Source organism: Lagenorhynchus albirostris, chromosome 2 (genome assembly GCF_949774975.1).
Source record: "Lagenorhynchus albirostris chromosome 2, mLagAlb1.1, whole genome shotgun sequence".
NCBI classification, from domain to species: Eukaryota; Metazoa; Chordata; class Mammalia; order Artiodactyla; family Delphinidae; genus Lagenorhynchus; species Lagenorhynchus albirostris.
In genome coordinates, this window is record NC_083096.1 from 173,018,106 (window position 1) to 173,043,782 (window position 25,677).

At 55.5% G+C, this 25,677-nt stretch overlaps 1 protein-coding gene across 12 annotated transcripts in view; it reads right to left on the bottom strand.

The window, feature by feature from the left end:
• Window positions 1–3,069: 3,069 nt before the first annotated feature.
• Window positions 3,070–25,677, bottom strand: part of ARHGEF10L (Rho guanine nucleotide exchange factor 10 like) — a 161,731-nt gene continuing 139,123 nt past the window's right edge. For 11 of the 12 annotated variants that reach the window (XM_060141276.1, XM_060141278.1, XM_060141277.1 and 8 more), the window contains 3 exons: window positions 12,905–13,079; window positions 5,388–5,510; window positions 3,070–4,129 (listed from right to left, as the gene is read on the bottom strand). In XM_060141276.1, the coding sequence (XP_059997259.1) occupies window positions 3,591–4,129; window positions 5,388–5,510; window positions 12,905–13,079 (837 nt within the window). In that variant the 3' untranslated portion in view covers window positions 3,070–3,590. The remainder of the gene's footprint in view (window positions 4,130–5,387; window positions 5,511–12,904; window positions 13,080–25,677) is intronic. The other variant, XR_009539080.1, reaches the window with a different exon arrangement.

A 25,677-nucleotide genomic window follows, 5' to 3' on the forward strand; every position in this document is an offset into this window, starting at 1 on the left:
CCGCCCGAAATGTTCTAGGGCCTCATGTTTGCTCCTCCTTCGGCTCTTTGCTCAAACGTCACATCGTCAGTGAGGCTTCCCCAGCCACCCGGTTTAACATCAGAGTCCCCTCTCCAGTACTTTCTAACCCCCTTCTCTGTGTCATTCCTCTCCAGAGCACAGATGCCATCTGACACATTTTACTTATTTATCTTCTGTTCCCTCTGCAACCCCCGTAGAATGGGGGGCAGGTGCGTACCGGGTGTCTGGTTCACCAGTCTACCCAGTGCCCATCTGGATCCGGGTCCTGGCACATAGTAGGCTTTCAATAAACCCTGAATGAATGGTACCCAGCTCCCATGGCAGGAACTGTCTACCATCCCCTCCCTGAGACACAGGTTACGGTGCTTGCCTGATGTCACACAGCTAGTAAGTGGGTAAAGCACAGTTGGAACTCTGTCTCCCAAGTTTTGCTCTTGGGGGCAGAGTCACCTGGTGGCTAAGAGTCTGGCTCTGGCGGCAGACAGACCTACCTCGGTCTTGGCCTTGACACTTTTCAGGAAGCTGCTTAACTTCCCTGAGCCTCAGATCGCTTACCGGCAAAATGAGGCAAACAGAGCCGCTACTCAGGGCTCGGCTACGAGGATGAAACGAGCCGGCGCACCCAGAGCACTTGCGGTTATTATTACTCTGCTGAATATAAAGCGAGGGCCTCTCCTCTCCTATGCGAGGCACATCCTCCACTCGACTCAGGAGCCGTTTCCGACGCCCCCCGCTCCTCCCTCGCTCTGTTGTCAGAGACTCGAGAGAGGAGCCGTTGACTGATATGATAATTTCACTACAGTAGCAGAGTCATTCAATTGCTCAGTGACAGATTTCACGGGCCCCATCACATCTCCCGGGTCCTCTTCAGCGGAGCGATCTGCAGGGCTAGGATCTAACAGACCCGCAAAGCTCTCAGACACTAACTCCTGCACAAAAGGGGGAGACTTCTTAATATGAACAGCCTGCCTCAAATCGTTGGGAACAAGGCAGGCTACGACGACATAAGCAATCATCACAGAGCCGCTGCTGGAGGACCATTCTGGTGCTTTCCATGGACCTGTTAACACTTGTCCTCGGTAATTCTTCAAGGCATCATCGTCCCCATGTTAGAGGCGAGGAAACCGAGGCCTGGAGGTGAAGGGATGCCCTGGAAGACACACGGAAGGGCTGTGGCAGAGCTGGACGTGAATGCAGGCCTGCCGGATCCTAGACTCCAGGCTTGTCTGTTGTCCCAAGCGGCCTCTACCTACCAGTTGCTGTCCCAGGAAAAGTCCCGTCCAGCTCCCCCGGGGAGCCCCACCCAGACAGTGCACTCAGTAATTAACTTGAGCAATGAAAATGAAGACATGTTCTTTTTTTTTTTTTTTTTTTTTTTGTGGTACGCGGGCCTCTCACTGTTGTGGCCTCTCCCGTTGCGGAGCACGGGCTCCGGACGCGCAGGCTGAGCGGCCATGGTTCACGGGCCCAGCCGCTCCGCAGCATGTGGGATCTTCCCGGACCAGGGCACGAACCCGTGTCCCCTGCATCGGCAGGCGGGCTCTCAACCACTGCGCCACCAGGGAAGCCCAAGACATGTTCTTTATCCCATTTGTACTTAGAAAGGACCCTCCTCTCCCATTGGAGGTAACAAGCCTCCCTTTGATACAAAATGGGAAACTGAGGCCCAGAGAAGATGGGTTCATCTGGAGTGGATGTAGTGGGCCAGTGTCCAGGGCCAGGGTTCCTCCAGACACAGCTTCCCCCTCCTCCTCCTGGGCAGCCATGCTGGAACACTCACCCACACCCCACCCCCCGCCAGGAACAAGCCAACCTGTGCACAGGCTTTTCCCTCCACAAGGCCCTTCCCCTTCCCTGCAGCACCCTTGACCTCCCCCAGCCCTCGCCCACTGGCTCACGCCTGCCCCACCCGCTAAGCACGTACTTCCTGAGGACAAGGGGCAGGGCTGGCTGTGGCCTTGCTCACCTCCGTGGCCCCAGCAACTAGCATGGTGCCTGCGTACGGCGGGGCTCGAGGGGCGTGTGAAAGGAGCGAACGAGGAAGTGACTCCTCCAGTGCACGAGGTCCCATCGGGTAGTCGGGACACGGCTGAAATGTCCCCTCCCTGGCGGCTCTTCGCCTGGGTTCGCGGAGCTTCCCATGGAATCGCATCGAGCCGTGAGGCCGGGTCTCATTTCGAGGTTTGCCTCCCGCCTCGGCTTCCCTCCTCCCTGTATCCCAGTGTGGCCGCCGTTACGTGTGGAAGGGAGGACAGGTGGGTGGGTGTGTGGTGGGCAAACAGACACGCCGACAGATGACAGAGAGGTGGATGGTTGGGTGGGAAGATGGAGGGAACACTTCCCTTCTGGGTGGTGGGTTTGGGTTTTGGTGTTTTTTCTATAGGCAGCTCCAGAAACCTAAGGATGGAGATTGAGCCAATCCCACCCCACAGCCTAGGCTCTGCTCCCAGCCCCTGGAACCCACCCCATCCTCCCTCAGACCCAGGGACCTCAGCCCCCTCCCTCGTGGCTCTGTTGCCCTTACCAACAGCCCCAGACCCTCACCCTCCACACAGCGAAGCCCTTCAGTTTCTTTTCCTCCCAGGTTTGCCAGATGGATGCCAAGGCCTGTGCCTCCACACCATTCCAGAGCTGGGGGCCCAGCCTTCTCTTCCAAAAACTTTCAGAAAAGAAACTCCCAAGAGCCCCTCCCCGAGCAGAAGAGAACCTTCTGGGGTGATGGAAACAGTCGTACCTGTGCTGTTCAATGCGGTTGGCACTCACCACCTGGGCACCTTGAGCCACACTAGAAATGTGGCTAATGGGACTGAACAATTGAATCTGTGATTTTATTTCATTTTAATTAATTAAAAAATTAAACAGCTACATGTGACCAACGGCGACTGCACCGGACAGCACAGTTCTAGGGCCTGTTCTCGCGGTGCCTGGCCTGGGTCCTTCCTGCTGGTTCCAGAACAAGCCCTATCCAGTGACAGCTGCTCTGTCCCTTCGCCCGTCACATCTCGAAACAACAAAACAAAACAAAAAAACAACCCTCAATCCAAGGACTGACGTTATTCTTGCCTTTTATTCCAGCATCTCCCAGAGCTCCAATATGTACAGACTTTATACACATATAATATACACCATATATACGTATTTATATATATTCACACACCGGCTCACACACTCTCATACACTCACACACACGCACCCTTCCAGGAAGGGTGCGTGGCCGCCCCTGAGCCCCGCTCGGGCCTGGACAAGAGGCACTGGGCTTGCCAGGCAATTGTGAGGTTTTGTGTTTTTTGCTTTTAAAAAGAAGGCCATCTTCTCCAGAGGTGTCCTCCCTCTCCCCAAACCCAAACCAGTCCCCTAAACACTCTGAATTTTTTTTTTTTTTTCTTAAAAAGGAAGAGGTTTTCCTCTGCCCTGCTCAGGTAGTTACCAGAGTTCCAGGCCTGTCCGCATGGCGTCGTGCAGGTCCCTGGAAGGCACTGCCACCCAGTGCTCCCTGGGGACCCTGGACCGCTGGGAGGGTCCACAGCAGGCCGAGAGCCTGGCTTGGCTGCGCGGCCTGGGGGGGGGGGCTATAGCGTCAAGGGCACCTGCCAGATGAGGAGGGCGCTGTCCGTCTCCCCACACAGGGCTGGTTTCCCACTGCCGCCCGGGGCGCCGCCGAAGTTGCGGTAGCCCTGCCCTCCGGAGATGATGGCCACCGAGCAGATCTCCTTGCGGTGGGCGTCCCGGGCACAGGGCCGGCTGCGCACCCAGACGTCGGGGTCATCAGCCATCTCGTAGATGGAGCCGTCCTCCTCACTGTGCTCCAGGGCTGAGCCGTCCATGGGCTCCGGCTCCCGCACGGAGAGCAGCGGGCCCGGGAGGTGGGCGGTAGAACGCAGGCGGTACTGCAGAAGGATGCCCTTCTTGCGGGTCAGCTCGCGGCCCACGTGGCTCGCAGGCACGGGTGCTGGCTCGTGAGCCTGACCGTCTGGCTTGTCCTCCTCGGCTTGCGGCCCCTCGGCCTCCTCCTGGTCACTCCGCAGGATATCGGGGGCCAAGATGCTGGAGGCCACGGCCAAAAAGGCCACAGGCCCACAGTGACCGTTGAGCGAGACCATGCCTTTCCCTGCAGGAAGAGGGCAGAGAGAAGGGGCCCAAAGGCCCAGAGTTTTAAAGACCCAACAGGTCTCTTGGAGAATTTCTGGGGTTTGTTTTTGGTTTTTTTTTTGGTTACTGCAATCTACGTTGTTATCTTCCCAGAAGGCCATGGGTCTGGGGGAGGGCTCTCAATGCTCCAGGGTTACTTTCTTTGGAGAATTGGAGCACGGGAACACGAATGACTTTATAAACCACATGGGGAACCTCAGTGTGAAAGCACCTGCAGCTCCCTGCCTGAGCCATCCTCACATCTCTGTGCTGTTGCCCAAGCCATTGCCTCTGCCTAGAGAGCCTTTCCCATCCACCTAACTCTAGCTCAGCCTTGAAGCCCAGCTCAGCTCCTCCACAGGGCACCCTTCTTGCCTTCAGCCATGAAGAAATGATCACTCCTGTCTCTATGCCCTGCAGATTCCAGGACACCTGCCATCATAGCACCTGCTACCCTGACTACAAGCTGCCCCTACCAGACTCTCAGCATTTGGGGGCAGGGTCTCTGCCCAAGGCATCCCTGCAACCCCAGGACCAAGCCTGGGATGAACAGATTGACCTATGTGATAAAATCATGAAAATGGGAAATCTTACAATTTAGGAAGAGAGTCTTCTTTGGCAGAGAGGTTGAGCTCCACCTGGGGCTGGTCTCCCTCAGGGCTTCTCCCTCCCACTGCATTCAGCCCTGCCCTCCGGCAGCAGCTGAAAGAGGCCACTTCGTCATCACGCTCAGGACAGAGGCAGAGAGGGGCCCAGAGCTCTGGGGTCTTCCCTGATCCTGGACCCCAGTGCCACAGTCAGGGCAGCCCTCCCTCTAATCCATGCAAACACAGCTGCACATGGATCCCCAGACCCAAGAACCCTCAGTTATTTCTACCACTGGAGCCTGGACACTTTGAAGCTGCTGTGGGGAGGGGGCAGAAGGGGCCCAGCAGATCCTCTACCATGAGTCAGGTGTCTCAGCCAATCCCCAGACCATCTGGCCAATATGCCTACTGTGCCCATTGCTAGGTTAGGTAATGGAGACTCAGAGAGAAGACTCAGAAGGAGACTGCAAGGCCAAGGTGATTTAACTCCACTGAGCCACAGTGCCACCTGCGATGACAGAGGACGTTAGAGAATGGACCCCCACCCCCATATCAGAAGAGAGCGCAAACATCTGGGCACAAGAGCCACCCTTCCCTGGCCGTAGGTAGCTGACTCCCCGGGCCCTGCAGCACTGGCTCCCAGAGCCTCACCTGTGATCTTAGGGATGCCTTCCAGCCGAGGCACAGGCAGCAGGACAATGACACCCTGGTCAGTGCCCACCCAGAGCAGACCCTGGCAGATGAGGAGGCTGGTGACACACAGGTGCTTCTGGCCTGCAGAGGGAGAAGCCAGCATGAGCGGTACATCCTCTTGGGGAGGGGGCAGTGGATGGGGGCCACGGCAGGTGAGAAAATGGCACAGTCTGGGCTCCTCTCCTGAGATAAGCAAGAAGCTAGACAGGGTTGTGATTAAGATCTGGGGCTTGGGAGGCTAACCCGGCTGGGGTCTGGCCCCTGGGTCCCCCAGCTGAGGGCTCCCCCGACACAGCCTCAGTTTTCTCCTCTGTAAAGCGGGGCACCCTTGAGGATGCTATGAGGGAAGGCCACAGTACTGGCCCACGTGAGCATGGCTGGCTTATCTTGGCACAAGGTGTGCACTAAGGGCCGCCCATGCCAGGGACACAGCTGGCCAGCGGGGGAGTGAAGGGAGGCCTGGGAAAGTGGGGGTTTGAGGGTGAAGCAGATGGTGCAGACGGGATGCATGGGGAGGGGTCCAGGTGAGTTGGCAGTCTGTTGCAGCCCCTTGGTTTCCAGCCCGGGCTTAACATCTTGCCCACATGGGCCCTTCCTTTGGCGAGGGCAGTGTACCCTGCAGCCCCTGGTCCCAACAGTGAAACGGGCACTCAGCGCCAGGCGCTAGCATGTTTCTGATGTCAGTCCAGATCAGTTCTTATCCCGCTATCCCCGGGGCTGTCTGTTCCTTTTAGTGAGAATAGCAATAGCAGGGAAGGCGGGTCCCCCTGCTCTTCACAGGGAGGAAGCACAGTACGGGCTGCACAGCGTGGTGAGTGCGAGCACGGCTGCGGGGCCAGGCGCTGGGTTCAAACCCCAGCTCTGCTACTTCCTGGCTCCATGTCCCGGGGCCAGAAACAAAACCTGTCTGTGGCATGGTTCCCTCGCTTGCAAAAGGCGACAATGATGATATTTCAAAGCCTTGTCCTGAGGAGTAAATGAGCCAATGATTGTAAATTACATAATCCAGTGGCTGGTACATGGCACTCACAGGTCGGGGCCGTCTGCCATCCTCGCTGCTGTTCCGTTTCTAACAATTCTGATCAACGGGAATGGGCATGACGGAGGGGCTGGGAGCCCACTCCTGCCCCTCCAAAGGGCCGTCTCACTTCTGGCCTGAATTCTTCTGCCCAAGGACAGGATTATTCTCTCCTCAAATTCAAAGTCATGCCATGACATGAAGTGATGCTTAGAACAGGGGGTTCTCAAGCTGGGCATGCATCAGCACCACCAGGAGGGCTGATAACTGAGGGGCCAACCCCAGAGGTGAGCCCCAAAACTGCATTTCCAGCAAGTTCCCAGGATACCGATGCTGCTGGGCCTGGGACCACACTTTGAGAAATACTGCTTTGCAGTTTCCAAAGCACTTCGTATACCTGCCCTAGCCTGACATAAGCCTTGCGACAGCTGAGAGGTATGCAAGACCCAGATGCTGTGCCCATTTTCCAGACAAGGATATTAAGGTCCAAAGAGGTCACCCAGCTGATGAGTGTGGGGTGGGGAGTGGGGAGGAGCAGAGCTCAGGCCTGCCGCTTCTTACAGCCTGATGCTTTCACTGCCTCTCTACTCGAGCAAATTACTTGAGTTCCATACCTGTAGGTGTATGGGCTTCCTCTGCAGAGCAGAGTCTCAGAGCAGAATGGTGTGGCTCCATGGTCACCCCAGAAGGAAGGTTACTATCTTGGGGTTCACACAGCATTTCCTAACACACTGGTCTATACCATCACCCATCCATTCACTCGGCACCCCAGCACATCCCCAGGACCTACTGTGCGCAGGACGCTGCACTCGGTGCTGGAGGCATGGGGGAACCATGCACACAAAGTTCTGCTCCTAAGGAGCAAACATTCTAGAACTTTCTACAATAATGGAAAGGCTCTCTACCACACTGTCCAATTCGGTAACCATTAGCCACATATGGCTACTGACACTTGAAATGTGGCGAGTGGGACTGAGGGGCTGAGTTTGTAATTTCTTTTAATTTTAATTTTAATGGTAGCTATTGTACTAATGCAGCCCTGGGAGGGGAAAGAGGAAAAGGAAACAGAAACAAGGAATATAGCTCCTAGGCAGAGAGTGGGTGGGAGGATGCCGGGGTTTTGTGCCTCACTCTGCTTCCTGGGGGGATGGGGAGGCTGCATCCAATGACAAGGAAGCGGCAGCCACGCCAAGACCCAAGCAAAAGCCCTGGAGGCGGCACGTGCAAAGGCCCTGTGACGAGATGAGCTCGCGGTCTGTGGAGGACTGAGCCAGCGCAGCTTGGGGATGAGGGCTCTGCGAGACAACGGGGGGAGGGTCAGAAGAGTGGATGGGCCAGGGCTAGGGCTTTGACTGTTCATTCCGAGCGTGATGCGGTGCCACTGGCAGGTCTAAGCAGGGCAGTGACGCACCCGGATTTTAGAGGAGCATGTTAGCTGCAATGAGACGGAGGACTGGGGTGATGGGGGCAGCAAGGAGACAAGCAAGGCAGGGATGGTGGCATCTGAGACGCGGTGGTGGCAGGGAGATGGTGAGAAACCAACAGGTTAGAGACAGACCTGCTGACAGACTGACGGGGAGGGGGGAGGGGAGAGGAATCAAGGACAGCTCAGAGTTTTTTGTCTCAAGCAGCTGGGTGCATGGCAGTGCTGTGGACCGAGACCAAGGAGGAGCAGGCTTGGAGTAGGAGTCCAAGTTCAATACTGGATGTCGTTTGAGATGCACATTAGATACCCAAGTGGAGCTGTCAGCAGGCAGTGGGATATAGGAGTCTGGCGACGTGATGCAAACTCAGCGATTCTTATTCATAGTGTTGATTCAATGTGGAAATGGAAGCCACGGTGGGAAAAAAGCCAGTTTGTCAGGGGCCATTTCACAAACAGTATCTGGGTTTGGGGGAGCTGGGACTCTTCCCCACATCCTCATCAATTCAGAGAGTGTAGGCTCCCAACCACGAGGACAGCCTCAGAGGACAGCCCAGCCGTGGGTGATTCCAGCCCTCGTGAAATCAGAAAGTGCAGGAGGCTCGGGCTGTGAGCCCCTCACGTCACCACCTATGTTCTCTTCTTGGCTCTGCTCAAGGTCTGTAATTCCTCTATTTCTCCCTTTGCTCATTTACTGTTTGCCTTCCCAAATGTAAGCTTCCTGAGGGCAGCAGCTTATCTGTGTCTCAAAGTTGATTCCCCAGCTCCTGGCCGAATACCCTGGTTCACGGTAGACACTCGAAAAGGACCTGTGACTTCAGATCTAGAGAACAAACTAGTGGTTTCCAGTAGGGAGAGGGACCGGGGGTGGGGCAGGACAGAGGAAGGGGATTAGAAGGTACTAACTACCAGATATAAAATAAATATGCTACAAGGATATATCGTACAACACACGGAATACAGCCAATATGTCATAGCAGCTATAAATGGGGCATAACCTTTAAAAATTGTGAATCACTACGTTGTACGCCGGAAACTTATATTGTAAATCAACTGTACCTCAATAAATATGTTTTAAAAGGACCTGTGAGTAAATGAGTGAATGAGAGAATGAATGAATGAAAGCAGAGAAGTGAGTAAGGACACAGGTGTTGCTGTCACTTACCAGCTGCATGAATAAACAAGCCACTGTCTCTCACTGTTCAATGAGTATTACAAATGTCCCTTGCTCGATTTTATGATTATTAGCAATATTATATATGTATATATACACAGGGAGTATGTATATAAATATATATGTCTATACACACAGTATAATATATACACACAGTTGAGCACAGCTCTTGGCCCATAATATATAATCAAAAAATGGAGGCTATTAGGACAATATTTGTGATTATTAAAAGGACCTAGTGTCTTGGGATCAGCTCCATCAGAGCCAGAAACCCACAAAAATAACAAAAGCCAAGAGAGGGAGCAGTGGCAAATGTTCCATCTCACATGCCTCCCCTCCTTTTCCAGGGCCCCTGGGGCCTAGGGACCAGCAGGAGACCATTTCCTGATGCCCCTGCCTCCCCTCGGCCCCCACTGGACTGCAGAAACCTGGCAAACGAAAGGAAGGCAGCGAGAAACCAAAAGAGATGGCGGAATGGAGAAATGACTTCATCTGCAGACCTCATTCCGAGGCCCTTCCTCCTCCCACTCTGCCTCGAGGAAAAGAACAAGGCCCTTCACAAACAAAACGAAAGGAAAAAAGAAAGTCTAATGGTGGATAAATATTTTATCACAGAGACTTAATGCAGCAGTGTTCAACTCACCCAAGCCATCTATCTGGAGATATACAACTTTAAAAAGCTCAGGCTCTCAGAGAACATTTTATTAATGACCTGTCTAGTTAAGAGGAGGAGGGAGTTTAGGTTCAAAAATGCATTAATTCCAGTTGGGGACGCGAGTGGAGGAAAGGGGTCGGGGAAAGGAAGCGTGATGAATTTTTAACATGCCCTTAAAACATATCCGCACTTAGAGGAGGAACAAATTTATTAGTAATTACACAATTATTTCATTTGGTGGGATGGGGGAAGAAAAAGTACCTAAAAGCCTTTTAAAAATATCTCTAATAAAGAATTTAAGAATCCTGCTCTGTCCTTCTGCCAGGGCACAGTGTAGGGTGGATCTGATGCCCCCCTCCACCCAGAGCTGGCTCCTCGGGCTCACGGTGTCCCGGCCAGCAGGGGCCCGGGCTCCCCAGTGTTAGGAAAGGTCAGGCCTGGGGGAAGGAGGCCCAGGACAGTAACTCCTCGGGACCTTCGGGAAGCCCTGAACACAGGAAGCTCAGCCTCCACTCTGACGTGTCCAGGGCCCAGCTCCGGGAGGTCAGGCAAGCGGACAGGTGGCTTGTGTCTGTGCCGATGTGGTGGGAGGGGCCCTGACTGGAGGGTTGGGGGGTGATGCACGGCCGAAGGGGACCAGTGCAATGAGGGGCAGGGACTGCCATGAAGATAACGATGGTGGACGACACCATCACGCACTGGAGCCGGGGACCATGGGGTGCCATCCTCACCACCTCAGGTAAGGCCCACACCTGCCCTGAGAGGCGGGGACGAAAGGTGGGGGAGGCTCCCCATTTGCTCCCGGTCACAGAGCTGGAAGGCGGCAGAGCCAGGATCCCAGCAGGGCCTGTCTAACTCCGGGCTCTGGTCTGCCCTACGAGCTCCGACTCAGATCTCCGGCCCTCGCTGTACAGATGGGGAAACAGAGGCCCGGGAAGGGGGAGGCCGCCCAGTGAGAGAGCTGTGATTCGGGTCCTGGCTCTGGCCCCTCGGCGGAGTGACCTGAGGCCAGGTATTTAACCTCCTGGGCCTCCGTTTACCTGCTCATGAAAGCCAATGTCCTTTCTTCTTTAAGGGTAACTGCAAAGAACAAGTCAAGACAGTGGACGTGAAAATGCATCTTAAACGCACAGGGGGTCGGAGCTGTGCAGCGGGAGCCTGCTGGGTTTCCACCTGCAGTGGCTCTGTCCACAAAGCCTGCCTCTGACTGCGTGATCAACTTGATTCCTTCTCTACTCTCCACCATCCCCACAGATAGACTGAGAAGATGCAAAAGGCCCATAAGATTATCTATTTCTGCCACTGTTCCACTAGCTTGAAATAACTTAGCTATCGGCATAAATGCGGAAATATTTCTGTGATACTGAGAAACTTTTACTGTAGTTAAAATAGATTTACCTCATATATAAATACTATGAAAGACAATGAAACTAAAGCTAAAAAAAAGGAAGGAAGGGAGGGAGGGAGGGAGGGAGCGAGGAAGGACCCATAACATAGGTCCCCCCAGCCCCTACCCCAGACCCCAGGAGCAGGTTAGGAAGCCGTTCATTCTCCTCATGGATGCCCCAGACCTAGGCAAGGCGTTTTCTCACGGCTGACGCCATTTATCCTGAGCCAGGAGCCACTTTCCATCCCACAGAGGGACCAGAGGCTCCAGGAAGCAAAGAGACCTGCCAAGACCCGACAGTGGCCAAGCCAGGACTCCGGCCACCTCTGAAAACACCTCTTCCCCTGTTACACCCAGTGGGACTCTGAACTGAGTCTGACCTCATGTGACTCCCTGTCCTGCCTCTGGCCACTTTACCCTGATGAACAAACCTCAGTTTCTGCATCTGTAAAATGGGGACAGTGAGATCCTGTACGTAAAGCCCTTGGGACCTAGCTCCCTGTAGGGCTCCTGGCAGGCTGGCAGCTACTAGGTACTATTGCTGTTGTTGTTGACCTTGTTGCTAGTAACCATCCCCCACCCCACCCCTCTTGGCCGCTTCCAGCCTCTGCCATGGCCCATCTGCCGAGCCCCTCTCACCATCAGCTCCAGGTTCAGCCTGCCACGCCTCTCTGTTTCCCCGGCCCTGGGCCCTTCAGTGCCCCCAGCTGCTGCACCCAGCCCAGTCAGCTGAGCTTGAACAGGACATTCCCCACACCCTCCCAGACCAGCCCCGGGTCAGGGCAAGACAGGCCAAGGCCTGCTAGCCCTGAGGGCTGCTCTAAAGCCCGTTGGGGGTAGGGATGGACCCTGAGCACACGTCTGCCCTGGCTCCCAGCACAGCCCACAGGGATCTGGGCAGCAACTGGGGCAGCAGACAGTAGGGGAGATGCCTGGAGCCGATTCTACGGAGGCCTCAGCAGATGCTGGGTGGCAGCGGGGGTGCTAGGTGAGCTCAGATCTTAATCCTCTCCGTGGGTCTCACAAACAGCTCTGCAGGAGGAAGCACGGGCCCCAAGGGGACGATGTCCAAGGTCTTCACCCTCCCCTTGCCCCAAACCTGAAGGCAAACTAAGGGGGACAATTGCCTTTCTTTAAAAACCTCTAAGGAGGGCTTCCCTGGTGGCGCAGTGGTTGAGAGTCCGCCTGCCGATGCAGCGGACACGGGTTCGTGCCCCGGTCCAGGAAGATCCCACGTGCCACGAAGCGGCTGGGCCCGTGAGCCGTGGCCGCTGAGCCTGCGCGTCCGGAGCCTGTGCTCCGCAGCGGGAGAGGCCACAGCGGTGACAGGGCCGCGTACCGCAAAAAATAATAATAATAAAAAAAATAAAAATAGAAACCTCTAAGGAAAGAGACCCTTAGTTGACCTTCTCTCTTTCCCTTTGCCTTATTCTGAAGGTGATTTGAGGCAGAATTGGGTTTTTGGTCAACCTGAGGAGCGGGAGGTATAGATGAGCCTGGCTTCCTGCCCAGCGTGGCTTTTTAGCGGCCGCCTGACTTGGGGGAGTCCCCTGAGCTCAAAGCCTGACTTCCCACGAGCCCCCCCCTGCTGTGCTGTGATGCCAGCCAGAAGGGCTTTGGAAGGACAGGCCTGGGTTCAAATCCTGAGCCCACTGCTTCCCCTCTGGGAGGCCCAGTTTTCAAGGCTGACGAAAGGCTGCCTCAGGGGTTAATGAGATGGGCTGGGCTGGCCGTGGAAACTGCTTCCCGGATGTCTGCTCCCTCCCTCCCTTCACAGCCCCACGACAGCAGGGCGTGATGGCCCAGCAGCAGCCTCACCTGGCAGCAGGAAGGTGGTCCTGGTGGCGATGTTGATCTCCTGCAGATGCTCCAGCGTCTCTGTGTGAAAGAGGCGGATGGAGGAGCCGGAGGAGAAGGCCATCCAGACGCCGCTGCCCGCCTTGACCATGTGTGTCACACTCACGGCCGCGTCCTGGTGTGCCTCGAAGCTTTGCTGTGGCACAGAGGGAGGGCTGTCAGTGCTGGGCGGGGCTGGCCAGCCAAGCCTCTGGGAGCCAAGCTAACCCAGCCTCTGCCTGAACCCAAGTCAGAGGGAAGAAACCTCAGAAGCCCGGCAGTGCTGTGTCGGTAAACATTTTAACAACGGGCGGGGGGAATCCTGGTGTGTTGTGTCTGCTGATTCCCGTGGTGTAAATACTTCTAACATGGCCCATCTCAAGCTACCCACGTGACAGCACCGAACGTGGAGCAAGGCAAGACAAGCGCACACCAGGCTCTACCATGACGCGGATGCAAGGGAAAGACAGAGCTGCAAGTCTACGGAAGAGGAAGTGACAGCTTACGTATATTATCTAAAGGTCTGAAGGCACCAACAGAACAGAACTCTCGGGGAAGGCAGGTGGTGGTGTGAGCCAAACCCACGTCTTCACTGCAGGGAGGCAAGACATTATGTCCAAAAACTGATAAACCCAGAAACAGTGGAGCACACAACTGAGTCACAGGAAAAGTGCCGGTGGATTAAAAACAGAACAGGTGAAAGTATTTTCTTCCAGGAAGCAGGACTGGAGACGGGGAGTAGGAAGGGCCTTTCCAGATAAACCATTACATGCTATTTGATTTTTTTTTTTTTACAGTTTTAAATAAAATTTTGATCTTTAATAAAAAAGGGCTTCCCTGGTGACACAGTGGTTAAGAATCCGCCTGCCAATGCAGGGAGACACGGGTTTGAGCCCTGGTCCGGGAAGATCCCATGTGGTGCATAGCAACTAAGCCCGTGTGCCACAACTACTGAGCCTGCGCTCTAGAGCCCACGAGCCACAACTACTAACGCCCGCGCGCCTAGAGCCCGTGCTCCACAACAAGAGAAGCCACCACGATGAGAAGCCCGTACACAGCAACGAAGAGTGGCCCCCGCTCACCGCAACTAGAGAAAGCCCGTGTGCAGCAACAGAGACCCAACACAGCCAAAAATAAATAAATTAATTAATTTAAGAAAAAAAAAAAAACTCTTACAAAGAGAGGAGATAGACATCAGGCTTCCCATCTACTGCCGGAGAAAGTCTAAGCTCCTTAGCGGGCTTTCCAGGCCCCAGCTCTGCCCCAACTCCCACCTCTCCTGGGAGGCTCCCTGTGCTCCAGGCCGAGCAGAGCCCGGGCCTGGAGGGTGCTCAGGATGCGCTACGCGGCCACGCCTCTGCCCTCGAGATGGCCTGTCTGCGGTATGCACCACCCACTGCCCTCCCGGGAAAAGCTTTTCACCATCCTCACCCGTGAAGCCCACTCCAGCCACCCTTGCACCGGCCACTTCCTCTGCCTGCCACATTCCAGCCTGACAACATCTACTCCACTCTGGCCCTGCTCGGCTGCCTCCCACACCGGTCCATGAACTCCAAGGACAGACCCTGAGCCTCAGGCCCGTCAACACCCTCCCTGTTCAGCATAGGGCCCAGAGCACAGTGAAATCTGGTCAAAGAGGGAATGGATGGATGCTTGAATTCCAGCCACGACATTGAGGTGTTACTTAAACATCAACAACCCCAGCGCACCAGGCTAGATAGAGGCCCAAGCACTGGGGACAGTCAGGTAACTCTGGTGCATCCACCCGGTGGACTGTCCTACATCTATTCAACGTCATGTTTACAGAGACTGTGTGGTGAACGCAGAAGAATGTGAATGTTACAGCAGTAATTGCAAAAAGAAACAAAAGCAAAAGGCCACATTCAACACTGGGGGAGGGGAAGGGGCAGGAGAGGTGAAACCTGCGCACTGAGGATTATTCCAGGGCCGTACCTGCTGATTTTCCTCCTTTCCAATTGTCTGATATTCCTTTTTTTTTTTTTTTTTCTATAAAGAGCAGATCTTGGGTGGAAGCCCGGGACAGCAGGAGGTGTTGGCCAGAACATCAATGTGGAATCAGGCCTGCGGTGAAACCTCATTTCCTCAATAACTTCCCAGGTCTGGGCCTCAGTCTCCCCATTTGTAGATGGAGGTTGTCATGAGAGTTATAGGGACTCCTGGGAGGGAGAGCTTAGCACAAACCCAGTTCCTAATACGGCCTCATTCATCCAACAGATGTTCTTGAGCCCCTACGATATTCCTGGCGTGGGTCTAGCTGCTGGGAATATAGTGATGAACAAGATAAACAAGGGGCCCACACAGTTAAAACAAATAAAGATTACTCCCAACGGGAAAAATACTGGGAAAAATACTGGGTGCCAATAAGATTGGGTGACCAGAGAAAGTCTCTCTAGGAGGTAGTATTTGTCAGAGACAATAAAAATGTGAAGGAATCAGATCTGGGATGTGGGATGGGGGAGGGGAGAGCATGTCAGGCAAAGGGTACAGCAAGTGCAAGAGCCCTGGGGCAGGAATGACCTTGCCGTGTTTGAGAAACAGAAAGGTGGTCAGTGTTGGGGAGCACGGTGGCAAGACAGAGGTGGGAGAGGGGGTCAGGGGCCAGATCACACCCGGCAGCCCTGAAGTGCACGGCGAAGAGTTTAGATCGTATTCAAGTGCGGGAGGGGGCTGAGCCTGGTTAAGTGACAAGGTCAGGTTCACCTTTGAAAGAAGTTCAGTTCGAGGGCTGTGTGGCAGCAGGCTGGAATTCTGGGCCTCGCGTGGGCTTAGCCAGTGACAAGTGGCAATAAAAGGACTCGGTTTCTTTTGCCGCTGTCACGCCAGCCCCGGCTCAACCCCAACTCCATCCCGGTTCAAATCACTGGAGGTTTCCCACCGAGATAAAGAAGCTGGGGCAGGGGGCTCTCCATGGGGAGCCAAGCCAATGAACTCAGTGCTCACTCCCGATCAGAACACGGGGCCCAGGCTTCCCTGGTGGTGCAGTGGTTAAGAACCCGCCTGCCAATGCAGGGGACAAGGGTTCGAGCCTTGGTCTAGGAAGATCCCACATGCCACGGAGCCACTAAGCCCGTGCATCACAACTACTGAGCCTGCGCTCTAGAGTCCGCGCGCCACAACTACTGAGCCCACATGCTGCAACTACTGAAGCCTGTGCGCCTAGAGCCCGTGCTTTGCAACAAGAGAAGCCACCGCAGTGAGAAGCCTGCACACCGCAAGGAAGAGTAGACCCTGCCCGCCGCAACTGGGGAAAGTCCGCGCACAGCAACGAAGACCCAACGCAGCCAAAAATAAATAAATTAAAAAAAAAAAAGAGAACACAGGGCCCCGTGGAGGGCAAGGCTGTGAGACGGCTGATGAAATGCCTCTTTCTGAGCCAGTCCCTGCAGGCTGAGCTCTGCGGTCCAGGTGGGGTGGCCTGACGGGCGGGCTGGGGGGGCAGGAAAATGCAGGGTCCCAGAGGAAGGGCCCCGGGCTGCTCTTGGGAGGCAGGGTCCCAGCGCGCAGCTCACCCCTGATGGGGGGCCCCTCGAGCAGAAGCTGCAGCTCCCTCTGGGGCAGGAGTGCCTCATCTCCTTCAAACTGGGTGCTCCAGTGGTGAGGAGGGGGTCGCCTATCAGGCCGGGCACTCTCAGAGGGCAGGGAGCGATTTCCTCCCTCAGACTGGGGGCTCAGACTAGGGCTTCCTGGGGGAGTGTCTCTGTTGCTCCTTCCTTGGCTCCCCTCCCATGCCCCGGTGAAGGCCCGGGCGCTGGAGGCTCAGCCAGGCAGCCCTGGGATGTGGGGAGAGGCCTGGCCCCCTCACAGCCTCCACAAAGCCGGGCTCAGTCCGTGCAGCGCAGGGCAAGGGGGAGAACGTCCAAGTCTCTGGCCTTTTGCTCCACAGTCTACTGCCCACTGCCCCGGCAGTGCTGGCCGGCAGCTGCTTTCCGGAGAGGAGCTCTCCTTCAAGGAAAGAAACCACTGTCGGGGGTGAGGGGTGGTTATCTTCCTGCACCAGCCTGCATTCAGCTTTCCTAAAGGCTCAGACCCAGGCCGAGCCCATGGTTACAACAGGACACCCCCCGAGGGGGGCCTTGCTGGGAGAGTCCAGCCGAGGAACCACCAACCCCCATCACAGATGAGACCCTGAGGCCGGATCCGCAGTCCCGCAACGCCCGCCGTCAACGAGCAGATGGCTGAACGGATGGGGCAGCGGGATGGAAGGGGCACCCAACATGCTTCGTCTGCAGACTTTTCCAAAAACCGGCATGCACGTATTTGCACATGAAAGCACAGACACATAGATACCAACAGGAAGACATGTGCAGGCTCATGCACGTGCAGCAGACTCCTGCCCGGCTCCCGAAGGAAGGTCAGAAGCATTTCCTGCCTCCGAAAAAGCCAAACCGCACTACAACCGAGACCTGGGCCCACGGAGAGCTGCACCTGAGCCTGCAGCCAGTCAGCCCGGCGTGCTGCCGTCAGGATCTAATTAAAAGAGAACTCAGGGCTTCCCTGGCAGCGCAGTGGTCGAGAGTCCGCCTGCCGATGCAGGGGACACGGGTTCGTGCCCCGGTCCGGGAGGATCCCACGTGCCGTGGAGTGGCTGGGCCCGTGAGCCATGGCCGCTGAGCCTGCGCGTCCGGAGCCTGTGCTCCGCAACGGGAGAGGCCCACGTACCGCAAAAAATAAAAGTCAGCAGTGGACATCCAGGCTCATTTCTCCAGAGGCATAACACGTCTGTCTCCAGGCCCGAAGGGCTTTGCCCAAGGCCTGTGCGAAGCTACCAAGTCCGATGGCAAGGCGAGTGGGGGTGAGGGCAGCGATAGGTGTGAACAGGGGCAGCTCCAGCCTCCGCCCCTCACTCCTCAGTTATTCCTGGGCTGCCAGGACCCCTCCCCACACCAGGAGCCTGCTGGAGGAAGCCGGGTCTGGGCCACTGGGGCTGGGCCTCCTGGGCACGCAGGGCAGGGGTAGGTGGCACCCTGGCATTGTGGGTCCCCCAGGAGGGCGGAGGGAGCTGAGCACAGCACCCCTGGGTGGGAGCAGGCGGCAGTGAGGCCCAGCCCTGGCTGACACTGGGTTCGGGCTTACAAGCATGCATCTCATTTTGTTTTCCAAACATGGGGTGTTTGCTTGCCCAGAGCCGGGGAGGCTATCAGCTTATCAAGCTCTCCTCTCCTCCCAACCAGGATCAGGTGAAACACTGCCCACCTGGCACCCCAATTCCAGGCCATGGCTCCCCATTCTCACCTCTGGACCCCTCCTCTAAAACCTGGCCAGCCTGGGGGGCCCAGGAGTGGGGGGACCACCTTACCATCTAAGAGGCCTCTACCCCCTGTCCCTGAAGAAGGCCCCCTGCCCCCTTGCACAACCGGCCCAGTCATGCCCCTCCTCTGGGCCCCAGAAGGCCTGATATTCCTGCCCACTCGGCCCCTATGGTCCAGGCACGGCTATTTGCCGGCTGCTTACCCTGCACCAGGAGCTGCTCTGTTAGGATGACAGTCTGGACAAGAGGTGTGCACACAATGGCCCCCAGGCTACACCAGCCTGCCGCCGGTTTTGGTGAATCTAGTTTTATTGGAACATGGTCACACCCACATAGAAAAGAATCCATTCAAGTAGGTTGGGAACTCAGCACTCTGACTACACAACCTTGGTCCTTGTTTAAGGACAAAAAGATCCACAGAAAAAATCCTGAACTTTACTTAGCAAGCTTGGTGGTGGTAATGGAACAGGCACAGTGATTCTGACACTACACAGCGTGACTGAAGTGCACTGACGTTATTATTGGGAACCAGGGTAAACAGCAAGAGTCAAGTGTAGAGTGAGAAGTGAGGGTAGAGCTCTACGACCTTGGACTTGAATTAGAGGTAGCAGTATGAACTTGAAATTTTTCTCCTGGCTCTGTCCACTGAAAGCGTCTGGAAGCAATGACACCCCGGCAGCAGGGAGCACACCACTTCCTGATTTCTAAACACCATTCCCCACGAAAGGGAACCCCGGAGGACGACCTTGGACTTGAATTAGAGGTAGCAGTATGAACTTGAAATTTTTCTCCTGGCTCTGTCCACTGAAAGCGTCTGGAAGCAATGACACCCCGGCAGCAGGGAGCACACCACTTCCTGATTTCTAAACACCATTCCCCACGAAAGGGAACCCTGGAGGAATGGCTGATTAGAGCAGGGGAAGTACCAGATGAGCCTAGAGCTTCTCTAGAGGCAGACAAGCAAGGAAGTGCTCAAGAATGATGAGGAAGTGTCCACAGGACCCAGGACCCAGCACAAAGGGGCCCCTGGTGTGCAAATCGGAGACAATGTGAGCATCAGAAGTAATAACAATGGTCCTGGATGATAGCACACTGGATTTTAAAAATACTCTTTGAATTTGAAGTAGTAATAAAGGAGGAGGGTTAAGTGGGAGGGGAGGAAACTCCTCTTTAAATAAAGTTTGTAGTGAAAATTCACTGAGGAACAGGATATTCTCCCATTTTCCAAGAATCCCCCACAGTAATTACAAAGGGAAACTGGTACCTTTACGATGGGGAGACCTGGCAGACCCCCACCTTAACCAAGTGATGAAGGATGGGACCAGCCTGTATTTCCCGCCTCCCCAGGGATTCGATAGGAAGGCATGGCTTCCTACACCGAATCTGGCCAAATACTCCAATCTCATCAGGAGGAAACAATGGGGCAATTCCAGCTGGTGGGACCTATGAAAAGACACTGGCTTGGATCTCTCAAAAAAGTCACTATCATGGAGACCAAAAAAAAAAAAAAAAGGAGAGGAATTATTCTAGATTAAAAGGAGACAAAAGAAACATGACAACCAAATGCAACATGTGTTCCCAGCTGGATGCCAGAGGTGGCAATGGGCAGTAGCTATATTTTGAAGACAACTGGGAAAACGGGCCTATGGTCGGTAGATTGATGGGCACGATAATGCTACTGAGGTTATATAAGGGGGCCCAGCTGAAGTATTTATGTATGAAGGGCAATGACGTCTGCAACTAGCTTTTAAGTGAGTTAGCCCCAAAAGGTGTGTGTGTATATGTATAATATGGGAAGAAAACTATGGTAAAATGTTAACAGTTGGTTTACTAGGTGAAGACAATTTGTGCATTCATTGTACTATTCTTTCAACCTCCTGTAGTTTGAAATATTTTAAATTAAAAAGTTGGGAGTCAGGGGAGTAAAGTTATTTTTCAAAAAAAAGGTTGGGGCTTCCCTGGTGGCGCAGTGGTTGAGAGTCCGCCTGCCGATGCAGGGGACGCGGGTTCGTGCCGCGGTCCGGGAAGATCCCACATGCCGCGAAGCGGCTGGGCCCGTGAGCCATGGCCGCTGAGCCTGCGCGTCCGGAGCCTGTGCTCCGCAACGGGAGAGGCCACAACAGTGAGAGGCCCTCATACCGCAAAAAAAAAAAAAAAAAAAAAGGTTGGTCGCTGGAGGGGAGGGCCCGGGCCTGACTCCTGGCTCCCAGCTCATCTCTGGCAGGGTCACTGGGTCTCCTCTCTCATCTGCGAATGGAGATACAAGGAGAACCTGCCTTACGGGGTGCTGGGCGGTTCATGGGACGGGGCCAGCACACCGTGAGCGCCTCACGCATGCGGCTGTGGTCAGGAGCGGGTCAGGGGAGCAGGGACAAGCCAGCGTCCTGCAGCCGCCCACGGAGCCCCGGCCCCTTCGCCCTCTCCCAGCAGCCTCACGGCAGCCCTGCGGCAGACATTTGCTCAGAGGGTCTCAGGTGAGTAATCCCACCCCACGTAGTGCTGACACAGCCCAGCCTCAGTCCTACAATATTTATGTGCCTCCAGGTGATGCTTCTGGGCCTGGTTTCCATAAATTCCTGGCGTGAGCAGCTCAGCACTCAAAGTCATTAGAGCTGCGATAACGCCACGGAGCCGGGAAGGGATGCTGGGGCCTTCGGGGGCCAGGGGCTGCCAAGGAAACGGCAGGAGGCTACTGCTCGCTGGGCACCTACTGTGTGCCAGGCCACGCCACGTCTGGTATTTCATCTTCCCAGAGGCCTTCACGAAAGAAGAGGGAAAGAGCTCAGAAGGGGACACGATGAGCCCAGGTGACCCGCCAGACAGGGGCAGAGTTGGGGTGTGGGCCTGACCTGTGGACTCCAAGCTCCAGGCTTGCCCCCGACACCTTCATGCCAAGCTCCCCAGCAGGGTGTGGGCGTGAAGGGGCTCTTGCCTCCTACTCGCTGCTCGGTCACCACAACGAGCTGGCCTGGGAGGCCTGGTCATGGGCCCAGAGACCATCCACGGAGCGCTCACCAGCACCTCGCCAGCTCTGGCTCCGCTTAGTATCCCTGCAACCTGGGATGAGGACACCACCCTTCCATCCTCACCTAACAGGCAGGATGCCGACGCTTGGAGAAAGCGGCGTGGGGTCACTCTGCCAGCCAGGGGACAGGCTGAGGATTGAGACCCAGAGGTCATGCTCCCAGCCGCCGCACTGGGCAGGCAGAGGCAGTCTTTTAAAGACAATTGGGACACAACTCCCTTCCCTTTTCTATCTTATTCTTACCAACATTTTACAGCTGAGAAAACAAATTGAGAGGCTGAGTGCCGTTCACAAAGTCACTGTGCTTGGAAAATGGGGCGAAAGCCAGGATTCCAGCTTAGAGTGACCCACCAACTCCTTGTCTGGACGAAACGGGACAGTTGGTCACCCTATGGGACTCCAAAGCCTACAGGTGACCTCTCAGCCATGGACAGACACCTTCGTGGGGCCCCGTCCAGAGCTTAACACTCTGCCTTCAGAATCGGACCTGGTCAAGGCCAAGGGGATGGTGTGCCTGTGGGGAGGCTTAAGATGTGGCATCCACCTCTACCTCTTACCAGCAAGTCAGTTAACACCTCCAGGTCTCAGTTGACTCATCTGTAAAGTGGGGGCGAGGCCATTCTTGTCTAGCAAGAGACTTCATTGGGTGCTGGGCTCTCCTGGCTCAGGGCCACCCCGGGAACCTAGAAGGGACAGAGGAAAGGACGACGTCTCTGCCCGAAGAGTGATAGCCGGTCCCAAACTTGTCTTCAACAACCCATTTTGGAATTGATTGTGCACAATTTGGTGTTTGGTGCATTTTTCTAGAAAGATGATCAATAGTTTTCGCCAACATCTCAAAGGAGTCTGTAAACCACTCTTGCCCCCCGCCGCCAAGTTAATAATTCCTGCACTGAACCTTTTTTATCACTAGGCACTTAAGGAGGTGGGCACAGACCCTCCTCGCCGCCCACCACGCCCAGAGCAAGGCCCACAGAAAGCGCCACTGCAGAGATGGTTGCCCTGCTGCGGCCACGCCAACGTTTTGTCTTTAAAAACAAAACTTCAATATCCCGTAATAAACTCCAGTGGAAAAGAAAACCAAGCAACCAACCAAAAAAAACGACACCAAACTGACATCCACCTGTGCATCTGGCTGAAAAACATCTCAAAGTGTGGGCTATAGATACTCTCCTCATTAGTCCTATTTAATTTCCTTCTGTTTTCTTCAGTTATGCAAGCCAGCACATGCAGTGCAGACACCTGAGGAGGGAGCCGGACTGCCGGCCACCTGGGGCCACCGAGCACCCTGGCTGTGGGTCTGCTCCAGCCTTGCTCTGGACTAGCAGGTGCCGGGCTGCACCGGGGTCTGCCTGGTGCCTGTCCCTTTCCAGCACCACAGGGACCCTGGTGAAGACCAAGCAGGAGAGCCGGGGACGTGTAGCTCGGCACCTGTGTGAGCTCACCACAGCTCAGCTCAACTCTGGGAGCCCCCGCTGGCCCCGAGATTTGGTGGGACCGCGGAGCCTGTGGTCAGATGAGGAAACCGAGACTCAGAAGGGGAGTGGCCTGTCCTGGAAGTAGCGGGGCCGAGCTCGGCTGCCTGGCTCACCTTCGGTGTGACATCACTGTGGCCTGAGGTCATCTTGTCACCTGACTCCTGCTTTCGAGAGGTATTGAGGCCATGGGCTCAGGACCAGACCATCAGGGTCTGGGTCCCAGTTCCACCACTTCCTGCCTCGGTTTCCTCAACTTTAAAAGGGGGGGTAATGAGGTGACCACTGGCATAAAACTGTTGTGAAGGTTATACGGGTCATTACTCGCAAAGAGCTTGGACCAGCCTCTAGGTGAGTCTCGATAAGCATTAACTCATGAGGGGGGGTCTCTGTCAGCCCCGTGACCCCGTCACCACACCCACACCAGAGCGGCAGGTCCATGGGGGTGGGGGCCGCTGCTGGAGCCCAGGGCCCTGCACAAGGACTGGAGCCCCAGCCAGTGCAACCCCTGAGCTGGGGGCTGGAAGAGCCAGGGAAGAGGCGGCCTGGGTGGTCAGGCTGAAGCAGGGTCAGGTGTGAGGAAGCTTTGCTCTAGAAAGAACCCCCGTGGCGGCTCAGCATTGCTTTCCAGCTCCAAGGGGCAGATGGCGTTACACCTGCCAGCCCTGCCCGAGAGACCTGCGTGGCGCAATTCCAGGCACCCATCCAGCCCTCCAGGGCCCCACCCCTTCACACGGAATCTGCTCAGCACCTGTGGCACCTGCTTCACCAGAGGGGGGCCTCCTGCCTCGTGACGGCCTGGACTCCAGATTCCCCTTGGGCTCAGCAGCAGAGGTGAGCAGGCTTGGTCAAGGCGTCTTCCCTGCCATCCCGCTCAGGGCGCGAGGGAAAGGCTCTGCAGAGGGCCACCTCTCGGACCAGGCACAGATCCACACCCAAGGCGCTGGGGAGCTGTGGCAGCCATGTGAGAGATCAGGGTGACTGTCCAGAGCGGGTAGGAGCTGGGGATGGGGCCAGGGGATAACGGAGAGGGGGGATTGATTCCAGTCTTGACCCAGGCCCTCAGGTCCCAACAGGGTGCCGTCAGCACTCTCAGATCACAGACAAGGACCTATATGACATTAATATACTTGACCTATTTCCCTCTCTCTCGTGTGCACGCACCCATGTGCACTCACATGCACATGTGCTCGTGAGCACAGACACTGGAGTCACAAGCACCCTGAGATCTGGGCTCCACCACCTACTGGGGGGGTGGTCCCTGTGATCCTGAGCAGGTCCTGTAGTCACCATAAAACAGCGGCTGACACCTGCCCGCCCTGCTGACTCCTCACCAGGTAGAGAGCCCTGGGAGTTTTACGTACATCACGCCGCTTAGTCCTGAGGTAGGTTCTGTAATTATCCCCATATTATAGGTGGGTAAACTGAGGCAAGAGGTGGTGGAGCTGGGGGTTGACACCAACCAACCTGGCTCCCGAGCCCACACTGACCATCAGCTGAGTCTGCTCAGACCACAGCAGGGGCAGCCGGCAATGCATCTCAAGGTTCCCACCAGGCAGACCCTCCCCCAGCCCAGCGGCCAGGCTTGCGAAGGCCAAGACATAACCACCACGTGCACCCTAAGCACTGGGCGCTGGCCTAAGCCTCTCCCGGTGTGACCCCTCCCAGCCTCCACTGTATTAAGGCCCAGCCCAAGGCCTGACATTCCGTGGGTCCGTCCGTGGCTCTCTGTGTTTTTGCCAAACCCCAGGGGATTGGACAACTGCTCCTATGGTGTCCCCATCCCTAATCCTGCAGCAGGGCTCAGAGGGGAGAGTAACCATGGTGGAGGGGAGGACAGACTGACAGCCAGAGATGCTGGGGGACAGAGGCTCAGAAGACAGAGGACTGCCCACTCCCCAACACCTCACCCCCAGCGCCATCGTCTGCCCCTGCCCCATCTCCAGTCCCAGTCTGTTCTCTCTCCAACGTCCCCTCCCATCTGCCTTCCCTCTACCGTCTCCCTTTTCTCCTCCATGGTTTCACAGAACCTGTTCCCTGAGCCAACAGCTTCAAACAATTTTTTCTTTAACCGTGAAATCCTTTCATCAACCTAAATCTTCCAGGACGGGGGGAAACCAAACATCAGAGACAAGAAAGCCCTGAGCTCTTCTTGGTGAGGAGACAGGAAGCCTGGAGCCCAGCCCCTTAGCCACCCAAGTCCCACAGGACGTCCCTTGAGATATGTCCCCACAACCCCCAGACCCCAGAGCAGAGGCAGCAGCCATGGCCCTGGACCACTTCTGACCCATCGGTGCCCGCCCCGGGAAAGGAGCCCCACGGGATCCCCAAATCCACCCCCCACATTCTATCCTTCATAAGCTTCCTGAAAGGAAGACCCTCTGAACATCTAACCTCAATTCTTCAGGCTACTAGAAAACACTTGCACTCCTTTGGAACTTGTTACTTTCCTCCTGGGAAGTCTCCACAACCTTTAGAAAGTCGAGTTCTCGAGTTTCACCTGCCAACTTCTAATTAAAGAAAGAAAAACAGGATGACAACAATAAAAATGACACACACACTGAAAAAAATTCAGAGAAAACTGCTGAACTGAGCTGACTCCATGGAGTGTCATGACTCCTGATCCGCAAGCTTGGGTGACCTGAACACCAGGGCTCTGGGCCTTGGAGGCTCCCCGGACGCCCAAGGATTTGGTACATCTTCCCACGCTCACACTAATTTGCATACCATTACCCAAGAATCCCTGCGCCTGGATTTCGCTTTTGCAAATTCCCACCTGTTTCGTGTCATAAATAAGATGGGAGACAGAAAAATAATACAGCCCAGTGATGCATTATTCATGCCACGTCACACTGTTATGATAGATTTACAACAGCTAACACATGCAAACTAAGTTTGGGCACTAAACGTGAAAATTAAGGCTGGGGAGGGCGGGTGTGCTTGGGACGGGCAGGGGGAAATCTGGGGTCTGTTGGTGTCCAGGAAA